This window comes from Equus quagga, chromosome 13 (genome assembly GCF_021613505.1).
Source record: "Equus quagga isolate Etosha38 chromosome 13, UCLA_HA_Equagga_1.0, whole genome shotgun sequence".
Classification (NCBI taxonomy): Eukaryota; Metazoa; Chordata; class Mammalia; order Perissodactyla; family Equidae; genus Equus; species Equus quagga.
In genome coordinates, this window is record NC_060279.1 from 102556826 (window position 1) to 102581970 (window position 25145).

General features: G+C 45.2%; 1 protein-coding gene across 5 annotated transcripts in view; it reads right to left on the reverse strand.

The window, feature by feature from the left end:
- Window positions 1-1155: 1155 nt before the first annotated feature.
- GARRE1 (granule associated Rac and RHOG effector 1) overlaps window positions 1156-25145 on the reverse strand; it is a 75780-nt gene continuing 51790 nt past the window's right edge. For 4 of the 5 annotated variants that reach the window (XM_046680455.1, XM_046680454.1, XM_046680456.1 and 1 more), the window contains exons 4-14: window positions 22462-22602; window positions 22152-22247; window positions 21881-22042; window positions 20518-20676; window positions 19277-19374; window positions 13427-13552; window positions 11247-12280; window positions 7587-7752; window positions 6667-6804; window positions 4254-4332; window positions 1156-3780 (exon numbers count right to left, since the gene is read on the reverse strand). In XM_046680455.1, coding sequence (XP_046536411.1) covers window positions 3472-3780; window positions 4254-4332; window positions 6667-6804; window positions 7587-7752; window positions 11247-12280; window positions 13427-13552; window positions 19277-19374; window positions 20518-20676; window positions 21881-22042; window positions 22152-22247; window positions 22462-22602 — 2508 coding nt within the window. In that variant the 3' untranslated portion in view covers window positions 1156-3471. The remainder of the gene's footprint in view (window positions 3781-4253; window positions 4333-6666; window positions 6805-7586; window positions 7753-11246; window positions 12281-13426; window positions 13553-19276; window positions 19375-20517; window positions 20677-21880; window positions 22043-22151; window positions 22248-22461; window positions 22603-25145) is intronic. The other variant, XM_046680457.1, reaches the window with a different exon arrangement.

The window sequence follows — 25145 nt, forward strand, 5'->3', positions numbered from 1 at the left end:
TACGGGACTCCTCTTCTGCCTCCACCACTAATGTGGATCAGAAGTCAGTGAACAGCACAGGTACTCATGTTAAATAGGAACACACTTGAATAAACTGTTTTTTTCTGGCTAGCATTTTAGTATGAACTTCCAGTGTATTCCTTAGCACACTCATGCAACATAGCTGTTACAAAGCAACTTTGTCCTGAGGTGCACTTAGAAGGCTCTGAGACTTGGTCCCCACGCTCAGCTTCTGGGTATCTTGGCAGAAAGAAGCCTGAGTGGTACTTACACTGGTAGGTTATATATTAACACTCACACACTCCTTTTCTCCTAAGATCATGAAAAAAATTTGTGAGGGGCCAGCCTGGTGGCGCAGCGGTTAAGTTCACATGTTCTGCTTCAGTGGCCCGGTGTTTGCCAGTTGGGATCCTGGGTACGGAGCTACACACCACGTGTCAAGCGATGCTGTGGCAGGCGTCCCACATATAAAGTAGACGATGATGGGCACCGATGTGAGCTCAGGGCCAGTCTTCCTCAGCAAAAAAGAGGATTGGTGGCAGATAGCTCAGGGCTAATATTCCTCAAAAAAAAAAAAAAAGTTTTGATGAAGTGCTGTCTTGCTGTAAATTGAGTTGAAATTCCCCTGTAACCCACTCTCCCTTTGTGGCTGTCATTGTACAATCTTTCCTTCTGCTTAGCTGGATGATGTCAGAGACTAGTCCCTCTTCTCTCTGTGAGATAGGGTCTCTGTGCCACATAATGAGTCCCTGGCAGAGTGGAGGGAGACCTCATCTCTGGGTCTACTCCTTGGAAAGGCTGGCTGGACAGCTCACAGCACCCATGATGGTGGAACGTGGGTGCTGGCAGACCACGACCCAAGGAGCGAGCTTGCATCCTTCCAGGTGGTCTCCTTCACCACAACACTGGCTCCACCCACACAGAGGCCTCTCCAGCTTTGGCCTTAGGGAAGCCAATAGGAGAGGCACAGCAGGGCTTCCTGCCCACGCACCCCAGCTCATCCTGATACCCCCTGGGGCCTCTCCCCTTGCAAGGCCTCAGAATCAGGACAGGCTGACCTAAAAACCAACTCGGGTGCAGCTTTTCCAAGTAATGAATCAGGCAGGGCTTCTGACATGGTATCTGCTGCAGTTCATTTTAAACAGAGATACAAAATATTATTAAATGTATATTTTTAATAAAGCCAATAGTTATTTTACTTATAGGAGCTTTAAAAGTAAGATACAAAATGTAGAGTTCCAGTTTGGAAGCGTTGTAACTATTCACACAGTGTCCTGCAGATGCCCGAGCAAGGCAGCCATGCCCGGCCATGCAAAGGACACGCACACTCACACACGCACACACATGCGCTTTGGCGAGACCCCTCTGCCAAGCGCAGCACCTGGAATCACCAGTGTTCAGAGCAAGGCGGTGCTGAGAACACAGCACCTACAAGGACACCACACCAACAGCTTCACACAGTCTCACAGCCCATGGAGATGCAATTACAAAATGTCTTCATCGAGAAAAACAGACTGGAAAGTAACGATTAGCAATGTCAATGTCACCTGTGCTGGGGCATCAAGGACTGACCTCTGTCCAAGGTGAGGTCTTTGGGGAGGCACTATTAAAACGAGAGTACTTCAGTATAATAGAACTCGAAATACAGGATACTGTGGACACGTTACTGAAGGAAATAGAAAACTATCTTACAAGTAAAACAGCCACAAACAACTTTAACAGAGATTAGTGCACACACCGTGACAGCTAACACAGACAAGAGCCACGCAGGGTTGGCGCAAAGCACGTGCCTAAAAAAGTCTATGTACAAAACAGTTCTCTGTAAACATGGTGAGGTGAATGTTCAGAACCCACGGTGAGAGGACCACAAGCACAGGCAGCAATGGCATCCCCACACAGCACGAAAGACAACACCCGAGGCCCAGAAACAGCCTGGCCACACAGTACTAAGAATTCAGATGGCTGGGCTCAGACACCCGAAGGGCCCTCAATCATTAGTGTGTATACATACGGATATATATTTTCTTTTTGGTATTTTTAAATATAAATTTACTTATATCTGTAGAAAAATGAGAACATAAATGTGTTATTACAATCTTTGCTGGAAAAGCTTATATGGAGTTAGAAAGAATAAACCATTTATTAGTAGTTAACATATATTAAAATGGTTTAATGATTTAAGAAAATATAAAAAAAATATTAATACTGTCAAACTTTCATACCAGAAAATATTATGGATTTTTTCAATTAGACTTTTTCAAAGATGACATATGAAAAATTTAAATAAGTTTTATATAAAGAACTTCTGTAACCTCAATTAATATACAGTGGGATATGTCTATTCTATATAGATATATTTATTATTATTTCTCAATTTAAGCACCATTCAATTCTTCTGGATCCATTCTGGCTGGAAAATATCCCTAAATCCACAGGATGTTATCTATTTAATGGCACATGTTAACTGAAAATGAGGTTTTTTTTGTTTTAGCTTTTGTTTTTTAAAAGAAAAGACTTTAAATTAATTCCTATCTACATCTGAATTGGTTGTCTTGAGCCAGCTCACAAATGGTACTGCAATTTCAAGCGCAGGTGTCTTGAGGCAGCCCCTCGAGCACACCCCCACGTTCTGAGACTGTGTCGAAGCCTCCGGCCATGGTGTGGGAGATGTGAGGGCGGCAGGTGAGCTTCATCCCGCACAGGGACAGCAGACAGCTGGCTCATCTCCACGCACCATCAGGAATACGCCTCCGACATCCATTTTACGATCCTGCTTTTGTAAATCCAGTAAAGGTTGCACCCCCGGGGTGCTGCTGGGGTGGCAAGGGGCTGCCCACCCACAGAAAACCCAGGTGATTGCTTCTGATCACAAATATTCTGTATTTTGCCCATTTTGTATAAGCTTAAATAAAGATAGTGTTGAACAAACCTCCAGCCACTATATTTATCTTAAAATATTGAATCCATTTTAGGCAGATGTTTTAACCAAAAACCTATGAAAAATAGCTATAAAATACAGTGATTGGTGTGGTCATCACTCAACATGTTAAGGAGGGGGAAGGGGAGGGTCTCAGAAGAATGGTCAGTTCTGCTCTCAGCCTTCAGGGCCTGATGCCTTCCCAACACACACAGTGGGACTACAAACTTGAGAGCTGTGTTTCTCATAGTGTGGCCTGTGGCCCCCCTGCATCAGAATTACCAGAGGTGCTTATTAAGCTCGAAGATCCCCAGCCTCTCCCTGAGGAGGGTGAGAAACCTTCCTCTTCAGCTGACCCTCCAGGGGTCTGATGCCTCCAAAGTTTGAGAAGCCAGGCCTTAAAGGTTTGGAGCTGCCAACTACCCCCATTCCCAAGGATCCCTGCCTGGGACAGGGGTGCACTGGTCCTCTGGGGGGCTGGTGCCAGCTTGTCAGCCCTGGGGTGGGGACACTGGCCCAAACAGCTCTGGGCGGGCAAGCAGGCTGGCCCTGGGTCAGTACTGGGGCAAGTAGGCTGGCCTGCGCTCAGCCTTCCCAGGGAAGGCCTTGAAGCCCTTGGGCGCTGCCTTGTGTGCTGGTGGAGGTGGGGGCGGCGGCGGGGTCTGCACGTAGGTGAAGGAGGCGGCGCTGCAATCGCTGGTCGCAGCCCACACCGGGGACTGCAACATCTGCATGGTGTCATTCCACTGGCTGCTGGGGCTGGTGACTGCATAGAGTGGTGCGCTTGGGCTGGGCAGTGTGCTGGGCAGCGGGGAAGGGTGTTGCCATGGTGCTTTGGGTGGCCATGTTTTGGTTTTGTTATCCTGAGAGACAGAAGAGAGTTCTTAGTGGTGTTTCTGACAATTTATCATCCTTTCCCAACTCCCCAGATCTCGTCCTTCTTCCCACCTAGGAGATAGGGTGAGAGCACCACCCCTCCCACAGCCCTGTCCAACAGAACTTGCAATGACAGAAATGTTCTGTGTATGTGCTGTTCAATAGCAGCCACTCGCCACTATGGCTAGCACAACTGAGGAGCTCAATTTTTATTTATATGTAGTTAATTTCAATTTAGATAGCCACATGTGGCTACTGGGTATCACATTGGACAGCACAGCCCCAGAGCTTCCTCTATATACAGCTCTGAGTCAGCTGAGATGGCTAATCATTTAGACAAAAACATGGGGAAAAAGCTGTTCACCACAAAGAACCCCTCATTGCTTGAGGCCCTCTTAAAACTTAAGCTTTGGAAACTTGCTCATGGTCTGGGCCCCACAGAGAGCAGGGCACGCCATACCTGGTTCACATCCTCCACTGTGCTAAGAAGAGGCGGCGAGGGCAGCGTGCTGGTCTCCTGCTCTCCACTGCTGTGTTTCCTGAAAGAATCAAGAGTTCAGTGCAGTGGTCGCCTGGCTTCCTGCCTAGCTTACCTGCAGGGGACACCCTAGCCACTTGGCCGGTGTCGCCAGGCACTGGTTCTAGGTGGGGAGGTCTCAAGTCTGCTGATGCAGGGGGATAAGGTGAGTCACCACTGAACGGTGCACCCCTGCAAGCTGTCACAGGGCGGGGTCGGGTGGGGTGAGGGTGGCAGGCATGAGGACAGGCACTGGCTGTTTCAGCTGCTGAGTGCACCAGCTCTGGCCTTTTGTTAATTTACTCAACAGTTGCTGACTGACTGTTTACCATGCACCGGGGATATGTGACTTAAAAATAAAAGCCTGTTAGTTTTACCACTAACCATGAAAAATTCAGTTCTAATGCTGAATGAAAAAGGCAGGACATAGCAGACTTAGAAGCAGGCAGACGAGCCTACGGGCAGGTGCTCCTGTGTGCAGATGTGGTGCTACAGGTGGCTTCTCTGATGCTACCCAGCACCTCCCATGTCCCACATCTGAAGCAGAAGCTTCAACTCTACCCGCAGCTCAGTCCTGCTCCTCCTGCAGGCCCCCCATCTTGGTTCATGGCAGCCCCGTTCACAGATGCTCTGGCCAAAAACTTGCACATCACCCTCGATTCTTCTCTCTCACACACCCCCATTGCCAGTTCCTTACCAGTCACTCCCTCATTTTGTTCAGCTTTCTGCTCATCAGCGGCCTCCCTGACCCCCATTCTGAAAACAAAAAATCCACGCGTCCTCTGCATTCTCTGCCCTTACACCCTGCTTAAGTTTTCTTCATGGCACCCAATCCAACCTGACACGTTTGGATTTTTTATCTGCCATCCCTCACCAGAACATAAATTCTACAAGGAAGTGGACTTTGTTTTGTTTGCTGCTATATCACCGGTGCATGACAGGTGCCACTGAATGAATGAATGAATGAATGAATGAAATTTCTCTGAGCCTCGGTTTCCTCACCTGTGAGCTGAGGGTAAAACAGTGCTTACATCATATGGTAGTTGCCATGGGCTGAATTGTGTCCCTCCGCAACTTCATATGTTGACCCCAAATTCACATGTTGAAACCCTAACTCCCAGGACCTCAGAGATAAGGTGTTTGAACAACTAATTAAGTGAAAACAAAGTCATTAGAGTGGGCTCTAATGCAAAATGGCCAGTGTCCTTATAAGGGAAGATTAGGACACAGGTGCACACAGAGGGAAGACCATGTGAAGATACTGGGAGAAAACGGCCACCTGCAAGCAAAAGAAAAAGGCCTCAGAAGCAGCCAATCCTGCTGAGACCTTGATCACAGACGTCTAGCCTCCAAGACTGTGAGAAAATAAATTTTTGCTGTTTAAGCCCCCCAGACTGCAGTCCTTTGTTATGGTGGCCCTAGCAAACAAATAGAGTGGTTGTGAGAATGAAGTCAGAAAATGACTGTAAACGCTCAGCCCAGGGCCTGGCACATAGAAAGCCCCCTAGCCCATATTAACAATCGCTCATTACCACCGTCACCACTCCGCCACCCTCCCACCTTCGTCGACCTGCTCCCCAATGCTTATCCAGTGAAGCCTGACCCTGTTCCGTTAGGGCCTCCCTTTCCACTCCACAGCATGACTTGTGACATCCAGACAAAACTTGGACATCAACTGCGGGACCCTGCATGGTCCCAGTCCTGCCCCTGGCCTTTAGACTGCCACCTCTGGGCCTCTGTCTTCTCACTCCCACAACAGTCTCTCCACTTGTTTCTAACCAAATTCTTCCCCTATTTCAGGGTCCGTTTTAATTTTTGTGACTACTTCTGAAAACTTCTTAGATCTGAATATACTACATTACCATTTTTTTCAACTTTGAAATACCATTCAAAGGTCATTTTATCTACTTCCACCTTGGACAAAGACACTGAGAGGCAGAGAGGGCCAGGCCCGTGTTTGGAGTTGCAAAGCCTGTGGGTGAGTCCTGACGAGAACTTGGTTGTCCTGGTCCTGCTCCCACAGGAAGGGCTGCCTCATGGTAGGCACAGGGCAGCATCAGCAGACTCTGTCTCCAGAACCCTCCCTCGCCTGTCATACTGGGACTCTTCCGCTACCACTTGCATGAGACTGTTCTGCCAGGAAAAACTCAACCCAACATTAAGTCACTTGGGCTGTAAGCCTGTGTGGTGGCCCCACAGAGGCCTCAGAAGACAGTGCTGGAAGAGGCCCTCTGCCTTTCTCCCACAAGCCTGATGGGGAGCAATGGGGCTGCTCCTGAGCTTTCCAGAAGAACGAGCTGTGGATCACATATACGTGCCCTTCTGTCCTTTGTTTGGTTTAGAAATCTCTTCATACCTTCTCTGCTTGACAGCAGCAACGAGGTCAGGCCCTGAAAACATGGAGAACAAGCTGTCCCCATTGGCGGAGGACGTCTCGTCACTTGAGCTGGCCGAGTCTCCCTGAGCACCTGCCCAGCTGCTGAGTAGTCCATCCCTGAAAGCCAAAGAGAAAAGCTGGTCCCGGGCTGCCTGCAGCCAGCATGCACACTGGCTGCATGGCCCCAAGGCCAGCCCCACCCCAGACCCAAGCCCAAAAAGAACAGTCTTTACCCTGCACTCATCTCACAACCAAACAGTGGTCTCTTATCTCTCACCTTCTAAACACTCAAGCTTTTCTTCCTTTCCCTTATTTCAAAAGTAATACATATGCATCACTGCCCTTTATTCCTCTCAGAAGACTGTGGTTTGTATATGAAAATCATAGAGCAAAAAAAGTTGAGATGATCTTTAGCTGTTCAGATGTATTAACCAGGCAGCAATTAAGAGATGTGCAAAATCACTCTGCAGTTATCTTTATCAGGAAAATCCAGTTCTCTCAACACATTGGAACCTGAACTGTACACCTTTGCTTTTTGTAGTCTAAAGGATCACATTCATTAATCACATGGGTTTCATAGCCATGCTCATTTCAGCATAAAGACCATGTCAAATGTGCAGTTACTTCACAAACACCATTAAATAAGATCCTTGTTTAGGGCTGAAGAGTTTGTCTTGAAAATCATCAATTGATACCAATGGTGTGTTCAGAGGGACATATCATGCCACTTGGCATCCTACAGTCAGTCACAAAACTCTGACCCCGTGAAGATTTAACCCCATGTCACTCTCCCACATGGCGGCTTGGGAGTGAAATGCTTGATAAAGAGTGCACAAAGGCCCCACGGGGGAACCCAGGTCGGTCCCAAACTCAGCTTCCCTGCCACAGCCAGCACTCACCCTTCTGTGAAGAACTCTGGGAAAGGCCAGGTCCGATGGGCATCGTCCATGGGAGGCCAGTGGCCCCGGGGGTTGCCTAGGCGGCGACCATGCTGGACTTGACGCTTCTGCTGCATTGCCTGGCTCACTCCTGCCACGTAGCGTGCAAACTCGGGGTCTGAACCTACTGTGTTAAGACAAAGGGACAAACAGGGTTTCGGGCCAAAGTGGCCTCTTGTTTCCTTTCCTACCTTCTGAGGATATGCTGGTCACACACAATGAAAGTGGTGAGGAGCTGGCAGGCCTGCGGCCCCGGCCTGACTGCAGTACTGGCCTAGCAGCCCGCTATGGTGAGATGGGGCTCCAGCACATGGGGACTGTCAGGAGGCGCTACGCCTAGGACAGAGGCAGGCTGAATGGAAATCAAAGACAGGAACAGAGAGCACGAAAGGTTGGCTTTATCTGTGACTAAATTTTAAAGACAAATACTAATTTCTTTAAAATTGTCCAATGTCTGGTGCTATGTACTCAACAACGTAGAAAATCAGATGATGACTTCAGCCTACTGATAACCTGAAAGTGACCAAAGCATCAGGGTCAGCCAGATAGAGACTATATGCCATTCCCACTTAGGCCCAACTCTGATCCAGTATTTGCCTGGATATGGATGGCAGACCTGCTCATTTAGTGTGAAGATAATAAGAGTGGTAACGAATAAGATAAAATTTCAGAATGCATTAATAGGTGGCTGGAAACACACTTAACAGAGCTGAGTAAGGATGTGCAGGGCAGTACAAATGAGAGAAAAAAACAGAAAAGCAAGCACTGAGGGAAAGAGTCAAAAAGACAAGGCAGGAAAATATCATTGGGTCACAACTGAATATGACTCAGCAGCACAGACTTCCTAGCTTCAAGCTGGGAAAGATGCCGGAGTACAATCCCATTATTAGCTTGTGCTCTGGGTACCGCCACAGACCACTGCATGAGACTGTGCCATTTGTGCACTGCATGAACATGAGGGGAGAGTAGGGGCTGAAATCAAGGGCTCCCAGGGGCTGTGTGTGCCTGCCAGGGGGCGCTCAGGTCTAACCAGCCCTGCCCAAGGGGTGCCTCCTGTAATTCACCTATCCCGAGGAATGCCCTTCCTTAATTTGCAAAGAGGGCTAGCTAGACCCTATGCCCTCAGGGCAGGGGCTGCAGGAAGCTACATTAAGGACTTTAAGGTCACAAAGGAACACCCAAAGAAAAGCTAAAAGGATTCTTAGGCTAAAGACACACAGGCTGGGGCTGGCCTGGTGGCCAAGAGGTTAAGTTCACACGCTCCGCTTCCGCGGCCCAGGTTTTCGCCAGTTCGGATCCTGGGCATGGATCTAGCACCGCTGATCAAGCCATGCTGAGGCACAGCAGAGCCAGAAGGACCTACAATTAGAATATACAACTATGTACTGGGGGGCTTTGGGGAGAAGAAGGGAAAAAAGAAGATTGGCAACAGCTGTTAGCTCAGCTAACACACACACACAGCCTGGTTGGCCTCAATGGAGATCAAAGATGGTAAAATCCTGCCAAACACCATTTATACTCTGGATTTAATCACATGACTGTCAAAAAATGTACAGACCGTTTATCCCCGATTGAGAAAATGTGCCCTGCCCACCCCAGTCGGTGGCAGCCAGGGGGCTCACTCGCCCAGAGCAGGTGGAACTGTTTGCGTTGTGGTGTCCCCAGCACAAGGTTCCCCAGCCGCCCACCCAAGGAGAGGAAGAACGAGAAAGAAGGAACAGCAGTATGAGGAATTCTTAGAAGACGTAAGAAAACATTTCTTTCCTCTAATAGTTAATGCTGGGTTGTTTAGCAGGGCTCTCCTCTCCTGGTGGTTATTTATATAAATATTTGCTATACCTATTTAAAGTATTTCACAGTACTCTCCTTGTGAAAGAAACATATTTTCCATTTCTGTATACCTTTTGCTAGAGAAAAAAGTAATTAATTGCTCTATGTTTGTGTTATATCTGCCCACCTTACCAGAGTCGCTTACTAATTCTAGAAGTTTTTTATTAAGGAATCTTGTTTTTTTCAATTCTATTGCCAGAAAAGAGATATGTTTTTTAATTTATCCTTTTCTAAAATTTACACCACTCATTTCCTTTGGTTTTGTCTTGCTGTACTTGCTAGAAAATCCAACACAAAGCTGGCGTTGGTACTAATAGTTGCCACCTAGTCTGGGTCTTGACTTTAACTGGAATGATGTTTCCTTTTTTTATTGAGGTCATCATAGTTTACAACATTGTGAAATTTCAGTTGTACATTATTATTTGTCTGTCACCATGTAAATGCTCCCCTTCACCCTTTGTGCCCACTCCCCAGCCCCCTTCCCCACGGCAACCACTGAACGTCTGTGTGTTTGTTCATCTTACCTGGAATGATTTTGTTTCGCTATACAAAGTACTACTTGCTACTGGCTTTTGGGAGACAGTCTTTTTTATATTCAAGAACTTCCCTTCTATTCATGTTTTATTTTGAGGGGTTTATTTATTTATTTTCTAAGACTTGCTGATGTCTTTCACCAAATGTCTTTACAGTATCTGTTGCTGTCTGAGTTTTTCTCATTTAATTGGTTGATGTGATAGGTTACTGTACAGTAGAAGAGTTCCTTATACTGGACCTCCTTACAACTCTGAACCAGGTTTAGTAACAGATATTACTCTTTTGATACACTGCCAGATTTTCCTGCATCTATTCATACTCTTAAGTGCGATGCATTATAGTTTGCTTTTTTTAATAAACCTTATACAGTTTTTCTAGTAAAATCATCTTGGCTTCAGAATTACCTTTCCAATGTCTTCTACTGAAATAGACCTAGGCAGGTTTTCCACCTCTTGGTGCAATTTTGGTAATGTATATGTTATTAGGAAAGAATGTACTTTCCACTCAATTTTCAAATATATTGTCATCGAGTTGTATGCAGTAATGTAAAGTTCTTTTAATCTCTCCTATATCTGTAGTTATGACTCCTTTCTCTTTCCTAATCTTGTTTCTCTTTGCACTCTCTTAATCAGATTTACAATAAATTAGTTTGTCTATTTTATTGGCCTTCCAAAGATGCTTCTTTTAGATTTATTTACAATTCTTACTATGTTTTTCTTTTAAATTTACTTAATTTTGGCTTTTATCCTTAATGAATTCCTCCTTCCACTGTATTTTTGTTTTGTCTAGGCCGAGAGAAGCTATATTCTATGAAGGCAGGATGGTGCCCTACCACCTTTCATAGATCCTAGAGTTTAGGCAAAAAAGAATCACAGAACAGGTTATGCAATCAGGAAAAAGGCAGCCCACAAAGGGCCAGCTGTCTTGGCTCCCACGAATGGGAGGGCCCAAACTGGAGCCCACTTGAAGTATGAGACTTTGAGCCACTCAAGTAACTTCTCTAGCCTCAAACATGTCCTCTGTAAAGTGAGAAAAATAGTTCCACTTACGTTCTTAGCCTCATTCTTACCACTACTTCCTACCTTTGCTGGATCTGCCTCATACTTGCCATCAGACAGTGAGCAAGGGTCCTTAAAAGGGGATTAAGTCACTTCCCCCCACAAATAAGGCTGTGGCAGACAGACCTTATGAAGTCCTCAGTGATTACATTTATGTTAAAAGCTCGGGGGTAGGGGGGTGGGTTGCGTACGCACATACCTGCAGGATCAAAAGGCAGAATCTCTCCCAACATTCCAAAGACTCCATCGCTTTGGTCACGGTTTGGCCAGGTGTTATTTCTAGGTCCCTGTGGCTTCTGCCCCAAAACCTCCGACATCACATTATCCATATAGCTGCTCACCAGACCCAAGCTGTATAAGTCAGAACTGAGATCAGACATGCCAGGCCATTGGCCAAGAGGAGACAGACCCGCTCCAACGGGCTGTACTGGCTGCTGGGATGAGCCATGTAACCATTTCCCAGGGGCCCGAGGCTGGGGTGGGGGCTGCTGAGGTCCAATGGGTTGGAGCAGATGTTGGTAGTACTGGACCTGGGGTTGTTGTTGCTTTGGGGACTGCTGCTGAGGTGCCAGGCCTGGCTGGGGTGTCAAAGGTGTATGTGCCCCAGCCTGGGGTGGCCGCGGCGGAGGGGGCACTGGCAGTGGTGTCTGCTGTGGCTGCATGGTTCCTGCCTTCTGCTCAGTCACCATGGGTGTGGCAGCAGAATTACGCCTTGTCACCAGTGGTGAGCCCTGATGTGACTGGCCCATGTTAAAGCCTGAGAGAAAATCTATCACCTCCTGCATTTCCTGATCAGTTGGTAAGTTCATACCCTTCTCGTCCTTGCCATCATCCCCTTGCAGGAAGTTGTCACGCCTCTCCATGAGGAAACCATTGGCCATCTGGTTACTGGAATTCTGAGCTGGCTGTGAAGGGTCTGTAGTCCTAGGGAAATTACCAATGTTCAAAATGCTTTGTAACCTTGAATCAATATTACTGGGCATTTTGGCCTTCTCTTCCGAACACCCAGCTATGAAGATGTTTTTGGAAGGGGTACTTGGGATGGAATAATTTGCGCTGCTGCTAGAGCTGGTACACGAAGCCTTCTTGGTGAACCGGGATGTCAGTTTAGAAAAGGTCTTCTGTAGGCCGCCTGAAGATTTGTTTCCATTTCCAGAAGGCAAGTCAGCCTGATTCCCAAAATCACAGATCTCCCTTTGAAGCTGGATCTGTATGCAGGGTAAAGCTTGTTCCCTATTTAAACAGAAATGTATTACCAAAAAAAAAGAGAGAGAGAGAAATATAAAAATTGGACAATGAAATGAATCTCTTTGTATTGAAGAAAGACTTTAAGAAGAACAAAGACCTCCCTGGTTGGTATCAGGTTCACTTATTTTACAGATAAATAAATGAACACCCAAGAGTTTTAAACACACAGCATTTAAGCACTTACTATCTACATTTATTATGAAAAATCTTCAGTGTCACACAGGACTGTGAAAACCACATTAGGATGCTAGCCTGAGGAGTCTGAGTGAAACCCTCTAACCGCAGCATGAGAGAGCAAACCATGGCCAGAGTGGAGCATGCAATCAACTGAGGCCAGCTTTGTGCCTGGAGGATGGGGACCGAAAGCCTGGCAGATCCAGCAGAGGGACAATGGACAAATCCACAGAGCAGAAAGGGGTGGATGGGCAGGATTCAGGGACACTATGAAGCACTGTTGTCTTAGAAGTAATTTACAGACAATGCTAAGAACAGATGGTTACTACTTCCAAAGTTTTCCGAGCACGTTTTTCCAGTACTGAAAGAGAGCCCTAGAGATAGAAAGGGGAGGGGCAGGAGCTGGGGCAGGTAATGGCTGGTGTGGCCCTGGATATGTCATCCCACTGTTGTGGGTCTGTGTGTGCTATGAGATGACCAAAGGGGAGGGCACATTGCTAGCTGTTTAAGACCCCTACCTGTTCTAAAGTTAGTAATTCACAAAGAGATGATCTTGCAGCTGTCAGCTACTTTCAGATATAAATAAATTTCAGGCAGGATATAAGAAATTTTCTAAACATTTCTCTGCTCTCCCTTCAGAAAGAGAATGAGTTTGGTTAAAATCTTCTTGATGGACTTACTCTCAAATGACAAAACAAACAAAGGCAAAAATGTTAACAAACTGAGCAATCTGGGTAAAGGGTATAGAGCAATTCTTTGTGCTATTCTTGCAACTTTTCTCTAAGTTTGAAATTATTCCAAACTAAAAAGTTACTGGAAAGTTCTCTTTCTTGCCTTTTTTACTCACATACTCCGAGTGATATGAGCACACATGAAACTGTATGTGCTCACACTGCACACTGTCACTAGCTGTGCCCCTGAATGCAAACCAATTCAAGCGGTGGCAGGGACACCCACCTCCCCGCCCTCCAGCGGCTGAGGTCCAGCACAGCCGTGTAGAGCACGTCCACCAGGCCCAGCGTCTTCTCCGGGTCAAGGCTCCTCTGCAGCAGGGACATGGTGGCGGGGTCTTCTTTCAGGCACCTAGACACGAACCAGGCTGCATCAGTCTGGGCTGCATTGCTCTGCAAAGGTGTTTCAGGCAGGCCTCACAAAAAAGGCTACAACTTCAGTGTACTTCTGGCACCGAATAAAAATTCAGTAATTATAAGAACACTTAGAGAATGACAGGGCTAACATTAGAACTTGCTGCTTCAAAAAAGGAGGAGGAGACCACAGAGTCTGGGGACTCCATGGATTTCTAACTATCTAGAGTCTGGCGGAGGGGCTGCCTTCCAGGGACCCTAGTGTCCTCTCACTGCTCAACACTGGCTCTGGCCCTGACTTTCCTCTCTACCCTGCTGAGATTCCATGGTCTGGCACAGCATCTACTCCTTTACAAACTCTTTCCATAATGCCCCTGCCCCTCCCTTCCTCTACAGCACTCCACACCTGTACCCAAGAAACTAAAGGGCAACAGAGGGAAAAAACCTCACAGTTTGCCCTTGGACCTGTCACAAATTTCAGGTAAGCACCAAGCATGGGCTTCCCATAAATTAACTTCTCCCCTTTCCAAGATAACTATTTCACCCTCCTCCTCTCTCCTCAAAGCTCTGCTATCCTTGCCACCTCTCCCAATCCCTCCTACCTCAACTCTGACTTACCTGAGAAAACACATAAGCAGATGAGCTCTACTTCGTCTCCCCACCACTAAAGCCCCTAGTTCACCTGTGTCCGTGCCCACGCCCCCAGCCTCCCCTCCTGTCACAGCGGAAGACATGCCCTGCTCTTGCCACAGGCTGAACCTGACTACCACCTGCTCCATACCCTCTTGCTTTGCCATGGACCTCATTCACGGAATCACCCTATTTCTCCCCTGTGATATTCCCTCTGGCAAACAAACCAGTCTCACCAATCACCTCTCAGTTGCACATTCTCCTCCAGATACTGCCCAATTTCTCTGCTCCTCATTTTAGCAGAAGACATTGTCTCCTTGTCTTCTTTCCCTCCTATTCTCCTCTCACCCCACTCTGATCAGGCTTTCATCCCCACAACTCCACTAAAAAGCTTTTATCAAACACTTAGATCTTGTCAAATTCAAGGGTTGGTTACCTGTCTCCGCCTTACTCAATCTCTCAACAACATGGTGCAATGTGTCTTTCCTCCTGGATCATTGTCTTCTGTAGCTTTGGTGACCCCACACGTGCTCCACTTCGCTCCTACCTGGGTGGCAGCTCCTTCTTGGCCTCCCCTGCCCATTCCTCCTGCTCCTCTTTCCCCTAGCTCTGCATGGTGGTGCATTCCAGGCTTTGTCTCTTCTCCCTCGAGTACTGCACCTGGTCCTAGGGCTCTAAACCACCTCTACACTGAAGACTCAAATTTCCTTCACCAGCCTAGACCTCTCTCCTGAGCTCCACTCCCACATATCTAACTCACACTGCCATCTCTCCTTGCACACCTAACAGGCAGCTCAAAGGGAGCCTGGTCAGCACAACTCTCGATTCCGCTGTTCTTCCAAAAACCACTCCGATTCCTACGGACTTGCTCAATAAGTAAACAACACAACTATCTAACCCGAAACCTGCAAGTCATTTCTAGCTCCATCACATCCTACATCTAATCTATCGGCAAATCCTGACAGCTCTCTTCCACAATGTATTCTTCTCACCTCCTCTCTTATTACCACTCTACTCCAAGAAACCATGACTATCTGTGTATCAGGACCAACCTCCCATCTCGTCTCCTGTTCTCTACTCCTGTCCCTTCAAGGCCCATCCTCCACACTGCAGCCAGAGTGAGCCTCCTATAGCACAAAACAGAACACATTACTCTCCTGTGTAAACCCCTCAAGTGGTATCCCGTCATGACTGAAATAAAATCTAAACACTTACCACAGCCCCCAAGGCTTTCTGTGACCTGGCTGCTCCTGCCTCTCTGGCCACACTTCTCCTCACTGTTACCTCCATTCACCTCGTCCCAGCCGCAAGGCCTTCTCTCACTCCCTGAATATGTTGGGTTTGCTCACATTTCAGGAACTGTGTTTGTGCTGCTGCCTTTGCCCGAGCTGCTCTCCTCTTTGAGAGCTGCTTCCCACCACTCAGTCCCCACTGCCCATTCAGGGCACCTCCACCAAGGGCACCTTTTGCCTCTTCTGAGAGGCAGAAGCAGGAAGACACTGTCTGTCTGTTCCTGAGCACTCTGGGAGTTAAATGCTGAAACCAACCCTTGCGAAGCCCCCCTAAGGAAGCAGCAGCTCTCCCCAAGATGATTTTGGCTTGAGAAGAAATATATCTGTGAGAATGAGAGCTGGTGAGCCTCAGAAACTCTGGAAAAGGCAAGCAACAAGGAAAGCTCTGCCAGTGCCCAACCAGTCCCGGACTCCTGGGAGAGAATCTTGGCCAGTATACCCGGCCAAGGTTCATGCAGCCGATTCTCTCAGCCTGGCATCACTGATGATCATGACACACTTGCTGTATACTTCCCAGCCAACTTCTGTTTGTGATCTGGCTGGTCACATAAGTTTGCCCACTGGGAGAGCATTTGCCGGCCATGCAGAGAGGAGTACCACAATTCTTGGAGATAATAATTTCTCTTTCTGAAAATCAACAAATTGGCATTTTCATTTTACTCATTAGTCTTGAGAGTTGATCAATAAAATCCCCTTAAGAGACTAAACCCATTCTTTTTTTGGGGGGGGGGGAGATTAGCCCTGAGCTAACATCTGCTGCCAATCCTCCCCTTTTTGCTGAGGAAGACTGGCCCTGAGCTAACATCCGTGCCCATCTTCCTCTACTTTATATGTGGGACGTACCACAGCGTGGTTTGCCAAGCGGTGCTGTGTCCCCACCTGGGATCTGAACTGGAGAACCCTGGACTGCCAAAGCAGAACATGCGAACTTAACCACTGGGCCGGCCCCATAAACCCATTCTTTTGATAAATCACCCAGGCTTGCTTAAAATCCTCTACCTGTTCTTAGATAAAAATCCAGTCCCTCAGGGACCCTGCCAGTCCTAGCTTCTAGGACCCCCTGTTTATCACCACCTACCACATCTCCAGCCATGCCGGTTCACTCTCCAGGCCTTTGCATTTGCTGTTCCTTCTGTCTGGAACGCTTTCCCCATCTGCTCTCTGCATGGCCAGGTCCTCTCAAATGCCACATCCTCAACGAGGCCCTTCATGACTGGCCTTCTCCTTCACAATGGCCTCCCCTCCCCATCTCTGCCCTAGTTATTCTCTATCACATGATGTCGCTCTACTCTCATTCCCCCCATACACTTGCCAGCGCTACACTTCACTCTTATCTTACTAGCTGTCTCCGCCCCCTCCCCATTACAAAGTCAGCTCTATTAGGGGCAGGGACCCCGTCTGCCTTGCTCTGGGATTAAATTCCCAGAGTCCAGAACAGTGTCTGTAACATACTAGGTATTTAGTAAGTATTTGTTATAAGAAAGAATGGATGGATAGCTTAAATATGACAGTTAAAAAATCTGGGGCCAGCCCCATGGCCAAGTGGTTAAGTTCATGTGCTCCGCTTCAGTGGCCCAGGGTTTCATGGGTTCCGATCCTGGGCACGGACATAGCACCCGCTCATCAAACCGTGCTGAGGCGGCATCCCACACACCACAACTAGAAGGACACACAACTAAAAATACACAACTATGTACCAGGGGGCTTTGGGGAGAAAAAGGAAAAAAAAAATCTTAAAAAAAAATCTAAGTAAGGTATTACTTTGGGAAAAAACCATATCTGCCAGCTGTACACTTCATTTTACTAAAAGCAAAGCATATAATAAACTCTTGACTGGCTGTGCTAACAATTTCATTTTTCCAAAGGTGGAGTAAAGCAACCAGTTCTGTTTGAGATCTTCAAACAACAAGCACATATTCTGTAATTGGAAAGAAACAAAAAAATGAAAACTCTGTCTTTTTACTAAAAGCAGCCAGCAGAGGGAGCCTCTCCAAGGAATCCCAGTCTGCAAGGGCTTTTACGGAGGTGCAATGAATTGGAAAGGAAACCAATCATACAGGGAGAGTTTTGGAAGTAAACTGAAGTGTTCACCATTTTAGTACTAGCTGTTTATATTCACCCAATTATCCAAAAGTTCAAACTGTTTTCTGCAGAATGAGAATCCTGGTTAAGTTTAATATTTTTCACTAAGAGCTTGAATTGGAAAACAAATTAAGAATTCAGGACACAAAAATCTTACAGAAAAAGTGAGCTTTTATTTTTTAAGATTGGCACCTGAGCTAACATCTGTTGCCAGTATTCTTCTTCTTTTTTTTCCCCTTCTTCTCCAAAGCCCCCAGTACATAGTTGTATATTCTAGTTGTGAGTGTCTCTGGTTGTGGCATGTGGGATGCCACCTCGGCATGACCTGAGGAGTGCTGCCATATCCGTGCCTGGGATCTGAACCTGCGAAACCCTGGGCTGCCAAAGTGGAATGAGCAGCTGGCCCCGAAAAGTGAGCTTTTAATTTAATGTTTGATATGAATAAAGATATATATATATTACCATTCATTTCAGAAAACAGTATAACATCTCAATAATCAAACTAAAAATTTTAGGGGGGAAACTCATAGAAGGGAGCTTTTGGGACGTGAAGTGAACTGCCAACCCTTATTTGATATATTAACAAGCTCTGCAACTTTTGGCAGAATGTACCACCAGACCCTCACATTTCAAGGAGAAACGGTTTAAATACAATTCGAATGCACTACTTAGCTACCACTTTAGTCCACACAGGCACGAATAGTACCATTGTTTCTTACTATTTCCATCTCTTCCTACTTAAATGCTTTAAATATTTTCTATATAGTTAAACATTCATTAAGATTACAATTTTAATAGCAGAAGTCTTCCAATAAATGTTTAATTTTTGCTGTTTATTAACAAAGCCATGATGCTGATCCTCACAGCTGATCTCTCTGGATATCAGAAGGACAAACCCCTTGAGGGGGAAATGTAGAACTGCTGAGGTCATAGGCCTTATTTTAGGCTTCTGACATACTAAACTGCCCTCCAGAAAGGCTGCGTGACTTTTTCAACAACTTCTGTGTCCTTTTTTGGTACAGTTGGTCCAAACCTAGTATTATGACTCCAAAACAATTTATCAAATGCTGCCTTTCTTTATAAGGTGAGGTTACACATCGGCTTGTTGACCATACATCTTCTCTGATTTACCTGTTCATGTACCTTGCCCATTTTCTTACTGATTTGTAGGAGTTTTGTTTTAATAAATTAAGAATACTTTATTTATTACAAGTTTACAAATATAATTAAATAATTAAAAATAAAAATGGCTGAGTCTGTCCCCAGATTTGCGATGACACTATGTGTGTAATGACATGAGCTCAAGATTATCAGGGTCATTGGAACAGACAAAGGAGGAGAAGGAATTCTGTGTTCCCCACTCAGCTTTAGTGGAACTTAAGTCACTGGGTGACTTAAGAGAAAATGATATGCTCTGTTTAAAAGCTGTGGACTGAGTAACAAAGAAAAGATAATAATGCTCATCATGATCCACGAATATATAACATTTCAGTTATGTTACTGGTGAATGAGACGATCTTTCAGACATCTGGCTCCCTCATCACGGACCAATCATCATGACACCTGGCAGTAACACACCACCACTGCCCCTAAACCTGCACTGGCAGGAAGACCGGTTGTGTCAGCTAGAAGGGGGTTTGCCAAAAACAAAGCAACTTTTATAGATGTGCACACTTCAATCAGAGCTTAGGCTTGTGTTAATATAAGAATCATGTTACCATGTGGATGGGACTTGAACCACGATTCTGGAGCCTTCTAAACTGATTTGAGGGGCATAGGCTTCTTTATTTTCAATCTGTGCCGTGTCAACTACCACCTAAAAGAGAAACAAAAACAATAATCAGCTTTCAGAGAGGAAAACAGATCACCAACAAATCCAATACATGAGCATACTGATGCTGAGCGACTCTGGCAACAACTCTTCTCCCTGTAAGGCAGTTACGCAAAGGCCAGTCAGGAGCCCTACAGAGACAGCAGCAAGTAATAAAGATGACTGAATACAGTAATGCCAATAAACAGAAACCAAATTCTGAACGCAGGATGTACTGAACTTTGCAAGCACTTTTAGCACTTCCTCCAAACTATAAACATGTTAATTAGGAATTACATTGTTTCCTTTATATTAGTATTTTTTTACTTTATGCACTTGAAAGAAGTAAAAATGTCATTAAAAATCAAACGAATGTTTCAGAAAACCTCATTTGTAATGACTGAATATACAAGCCAGAAGTGGATGAAGCTTTTTTATAGATCATTTTATCCTCAACCATCAATAAAAACAGAATTACAGAATTACAAAAACAGAAAGATGAAGACCCAATCCTCCTTTCAACTATTTCCTCTTATTTGGAGGAGAGTCTTTGATATTACACAGATATTGTATCCTACACAATTTAAAGAGCTGGACAAAGTGATGAATATATTTTCAAATAACTAAAAGAATTTAGGAAAATAATCATAAAACACTTTAAAACCAAATCGGTAACATTTGAGAACGGGTAAAGCTGTGCAGAGTTGTTTATTGTGATTCCAGATTCAGCCTCTAGCAGAGCGGACTGCCACTGCTGTAAACGAGTTGCCACAGCTGCTCTCCCACATCCTTCGGAAAAGACTTCCTGTCCAAGTAACAGCCATTGTTGGACCAGGCAGGTGTTTCCTCTCTCCTCCCATCCCCAGAACCAGAATCTAAAGGTTCATTGTCAGTCTCACGCAAAGGTGCCCTGGGATCACGGGGTAGGGAATCATTCTGCACCTGTGTTCCCTGCAAATACATACTATAAAGGAAAAAAAGACTCTTTAATCCTGCTCTTTCTTTACTTTTTCTATGTGGTCTAAACTCTGGAGCACCAAAGAACTTTTAAAATTATTCAGTATTTTCACTCATGTGCTTATACCACATCCTCACTTGCTTGAAACGTCCCTCCCTCTTCTCTCCCATCCATCACACATGCTCACTCACCAGTCCAGCTTGGCCAAACAGCAGCTGCACGGCAGTCTTGCAGGCACCTCGCCATGTGGACGGGCACACCTGGTTCAGCACTTCAGTCACAGGAAAATCATCCCTGGGTGTGAGTCCATTATAGCAGCCGGCCTCCTTGATCAACTGTAACATCGTATGCTACAGATGGATAAACAGAGAGTTCACACCTCAAGATAAAGCCATACAAGGTTCTAAAATTTACAGAAAATCATTTACAGGTAAATAACAGTCCTCAAGAGAAAAGCGTTTTGTTTAAGTACCCCCAAATCATGTCATTTTAATTTCTTAAGTAATAATCATCAGATACTACTCAAGAGATTTTCTCAGCCTGTAGAGGGAGTGGCTAGATTTGAAGACACATGCATTAACACACATGTGATTTCTATACTAACACAAAATATAGCATTATTTAGCAATCTGCTGATGCAAATTGGTTGAGGAATTTCGAAACCCTGAATCCCTCTAAATAAGGAAATAAAATCATCTGGTAAAAGTAAATACCAATGAAAACCTCAACTTTATTTTGGATGACCAAGTGATCAGGTATGCAGGCTCTGGAAACAGACTGCATAAGCTCAAATTCCAGTCTAGTACTTTCTAGCTGTGTGACCTTGGTCTCTGTTCCTCTCTCTGTCAAATGGGGAAAAGAGCAGCACCCACTTCATGGGTAAGTATTAAATGAGACAACGCCAGTCAAGCACTGGGAGCAATGCCTGGCACACATGATGCTCCACAAATGGTCATAATCACTGCAGTATCATGAGAAGTTTTCTCCTCTTACTTAGTTCACAAAACTCCACTGAAACATTAATCATAAACAGTGTACTTTCAAAACTCTTTATGTTAGACATCTGAACAAAATTATGAATAAAACTGACTTGGCAAATGTCTCATTGAAAAAAGTCACCATAGCCTGCTTTTATGTTTTTTTTTTTTTTGGGGGGGAGGAAGATTAGCCCTCAGTTAACTACTCCCAGTCCTCCTCTTTTCGCTGAGGAAGCCTGGCTCTGAGCTAACATCCGTGCCCATCTTCCTCTAGTTTATACGTGGGACGCCTACCACAGCATGGCTGCCAGGCAGTGCCATGTCCGCACCCGGGATCCGAACCAGCGAACCCCGGGCCGCCGAGAAGCTGAACGTGCGAACTTAACCGCTGCGCCACCGGGCCGGCCCCAACCATAGCCTGCTTTTAGACACCACTTTACTGAGGAAGATCAATGCCTCCTGCCTTGACTTCAGTTCTTTTTTTTTTTAATCTATATTCTTTACAAGCCCTCAGGTTTCCTGAAGAACTCTATTTTCAGCTTCACACTCAGGTTGTTGGAACCCCATGGAAAGCTACCGTCTTAAGTTTCAGATTGTCAGCGGCCGACTCATTGAAGGAGACACCCTTCAGGAAGTGCGATCCGATCTGCACGGGGACGGTGGGAAGCTCACACTGCATGGGCTGCGGGGGAGTCTGCCTCCGCCCTGTCTGCTGTGCTTCTGCCTCGCTGCAGCAGCCCTGGAAGAGGTTTGGGGAGGAGAGGAGAGGTGACCCACTGCTCATCTGTCAAGACACTTGGTTCACCTGGTGTGGCTATACTACAGAGGTACCAGAAAGAAAAGCTTACCTGCAAACTGGCTTCAATCGCCTTCGGATTCAAGTGGAAACCAGCTTTCATTGCATATTCACAGTGGCCTAAGCTTTCCAGAGCTATTTTATATGCCTGCAAAGAAATTGTTTTCAAGAACCAAGATTATACAGCAGATCTTAAATGACAGAGTCCAATGAAAACAGAAATTTAAAATTTCTATCATTATTAAAAGACTTCAGGCCAACTACTATCTTATTACTCTTTCCAACTGTTCAACATCACAACTTTAACTCCCTTCCTTGTTTCTATCCCTCTGATACCAATGTGCCAGTTCTGAAAAACTTACTTGCAAAGCACTGTCGATTTTTACGTTCAGTTCTTTTAGCTGGTGCTCAGGAATTGCTGCACTTTGAGAACAGAAGAGCTGCTGAACTTCAATCCCTGCCAGGCGGCCATCACAGCCTCTTTCTCTTAGTCTAGATGTTGCCTACAACATAAATAGCAACTGGCAGGTGAAAGAGGAGCCTACAGATACTAGCAAAATTAAGAAACAAAAAAAACAACTAAAATAAAGCAAGACGCCATCTAAGCATTAAATACAAACCAGACATTCTGGATTGTTCATATTACGAAGGCAGCAGCAAGAAATTTTGAAAGACTACATTGAGCATCTTTAAGAGAAAGTAAACCTAACATAGCACTACCGTATTTAAGAAACCCTGGAAAAAGGACTTACCTACTTATTCTTTATTTTTTATGTATCTAAAACATTTACACTTTAAATCTCTCTGCTTTAAAAAGAGAGAACCTAGACTATTAGCACTGGAGTTTCCAGGAAAAAAAAAAGGCCACACCAATACAGAACAGAAAAAAAAACATACGGTGGAACATTAAAGGAAGAACAGAACTTTTAAAATCTGCACAGAAAAATTAAATACTTATTTTTCAGTCCTTATGTTTATGAAGAGTACATAAGACAAGCAAGACAGAAAACCAAGAAGAAACTAATCTGCATCTCGTGATGAAATGTAAGAATTATCTATACATATAGGTGAGGACTAGAGAATACAGAAAAATACATATTTGATTTATTAGATGGGAGGAGAGATTCAAGATGAACTGTCTTTCAATTTTTCAATGTCTATTTTTGTTGCAATAATACTTGTGCAACAAATAACATTTTTTAACAGTTAATTTTTGTTCTCCTAGGCCTGTGTAGGGGTTGTAATATTTAAAAAAATTGCAGGACTACAGGAAAGTAACTATCAGTAATAATGCTATAAAGTTCCAAAGCTTCACAAATTATATAAGAATACCATTCCAACCATTCCCTGAACCCTAACAGTCTCTCAGTTTAAAAACCATTTGACTCTCTTTCTAAGAATCTTTCATTCAGTCAAACGTTTAGCCCAAAAGGTCTTGTGTTAGGTGTCACTGGACAGTGGAGCTGATGGCTTCACAGGCTGAAAAGGCAAACAAGTAAAACATTAAAGAAATTAAAAACGGAGAAAAACACACCAAGGAAAACAAAGAACTATAACAGGGACACAGAACAGCATGGACACAGAAATCAGCTGGACACAGAAATCAGCATGCAGGCTGAGAATTTAATGAGGAGGAGGAGGAGGCAGTCAACGGGGTAGGGGTAGGACAGGCAGATGGGTTGGCAAAAAAACTAGAACCCAGTGAGAGAGGGGGATAGTCGCCTCAGATAAAGCTGGTGAGCAAGGCAGGAGACAGACTTTGCAGGACTAGGCAGGTCATAGTCATGGGTCCATACTTTACCCTAAGGAAATGGGGAGCAACATCATCCAATTTTAAGTGGAGAGAGATGAAGGATAGCAAGACAGGGAGGGGAGAAGGGAGTCCAGCTACTGCAAGTGTCAGGGGAGAGTAACGATTCCCTGAACTAGCATAGTGACAGTGCACATGGAAGGAAAGGGACAGATCTGGGATAATATTTTGGAGGTGGGACCTGCAGGGCTTTCTTATGGATTGAACGTAGATGTGACGCAAAGCCTGGAGGATAAATCTCAGGTTTCTTACATGAATGATCCAGTGTGGAATGGCACCACTTGTTAGCATGGGGAAGATGTGGAGAGAAACAGGCATGTGTGGGAAAGCTAAGCCTGAGCCACCTGGACACCTGTGGCAAGCAGCAGCTGAATACAGGGGTCTGGAGCCCACTGGAGAAGTGGACTAGTCACACACATTTGAGAGTGCCCAGCACACAGGCCGTTTTTTAAGTCCCAAGACTAGTGGAGATCTCCTAGGGAGAAGGGCACCTAGAACTGAGCCTTGAGAAACTCACATTCATAAACTATGTTGAAGAGGAAGAATTAGCAAAGTAGATGGAGAGGATGGCCCCAGAGGTAAGAGGCTAACTAAGAATGCCTGGTTCAGGGACGCCACAAGAAGAGAGGATTTCCAAGGGCCCATGAGGCTTTGAGCTGCTGAATGGAGTCAAAGGGTTCCCTGGATTTGGCGACACAGAAGGCACCAGTGACCTTGACCAAGAGAAGAAATGTTCTGGACTAGGAGTAGAAGCCAGATTTCGGTAAGCTAAATGATGCCATTTATATAAAGTTTCACACTGTGTAAAATAATACCTTACATTACTTATGGATTCATGCATATAGAATAAAAATATAAAATTATGCACAGGAGTCACAAACTCCAAATTCAAAAGAGGTTCCATCTAGAGAAGAAGGGATGTGACTAAGATAGCGGAGTGGCACAAAGGGAATTCAACTGCATTTGTAATAATATTTTTCTGTTAAAAAATAAAAGGAGTGAAGCAAATGTAGCAGAAAGTTAAGATTCATCTGACAAAGCTAAAAGGAAGATAGATGGGTATGTGTGACATTTCTTATCTGCCTGAGATGTTTCATAATCTTTTTTAGATGAATCAAAAGTGAGGTGGACAATTCTTCCAAGAAGTTGGCTATGAAAAGAGCAGAGTCACCAGGTGAGGCAGGGAGGATTTCTGTGTTTGTAAAGCTTGCTTACATACTGATGGGAGTACGCTGA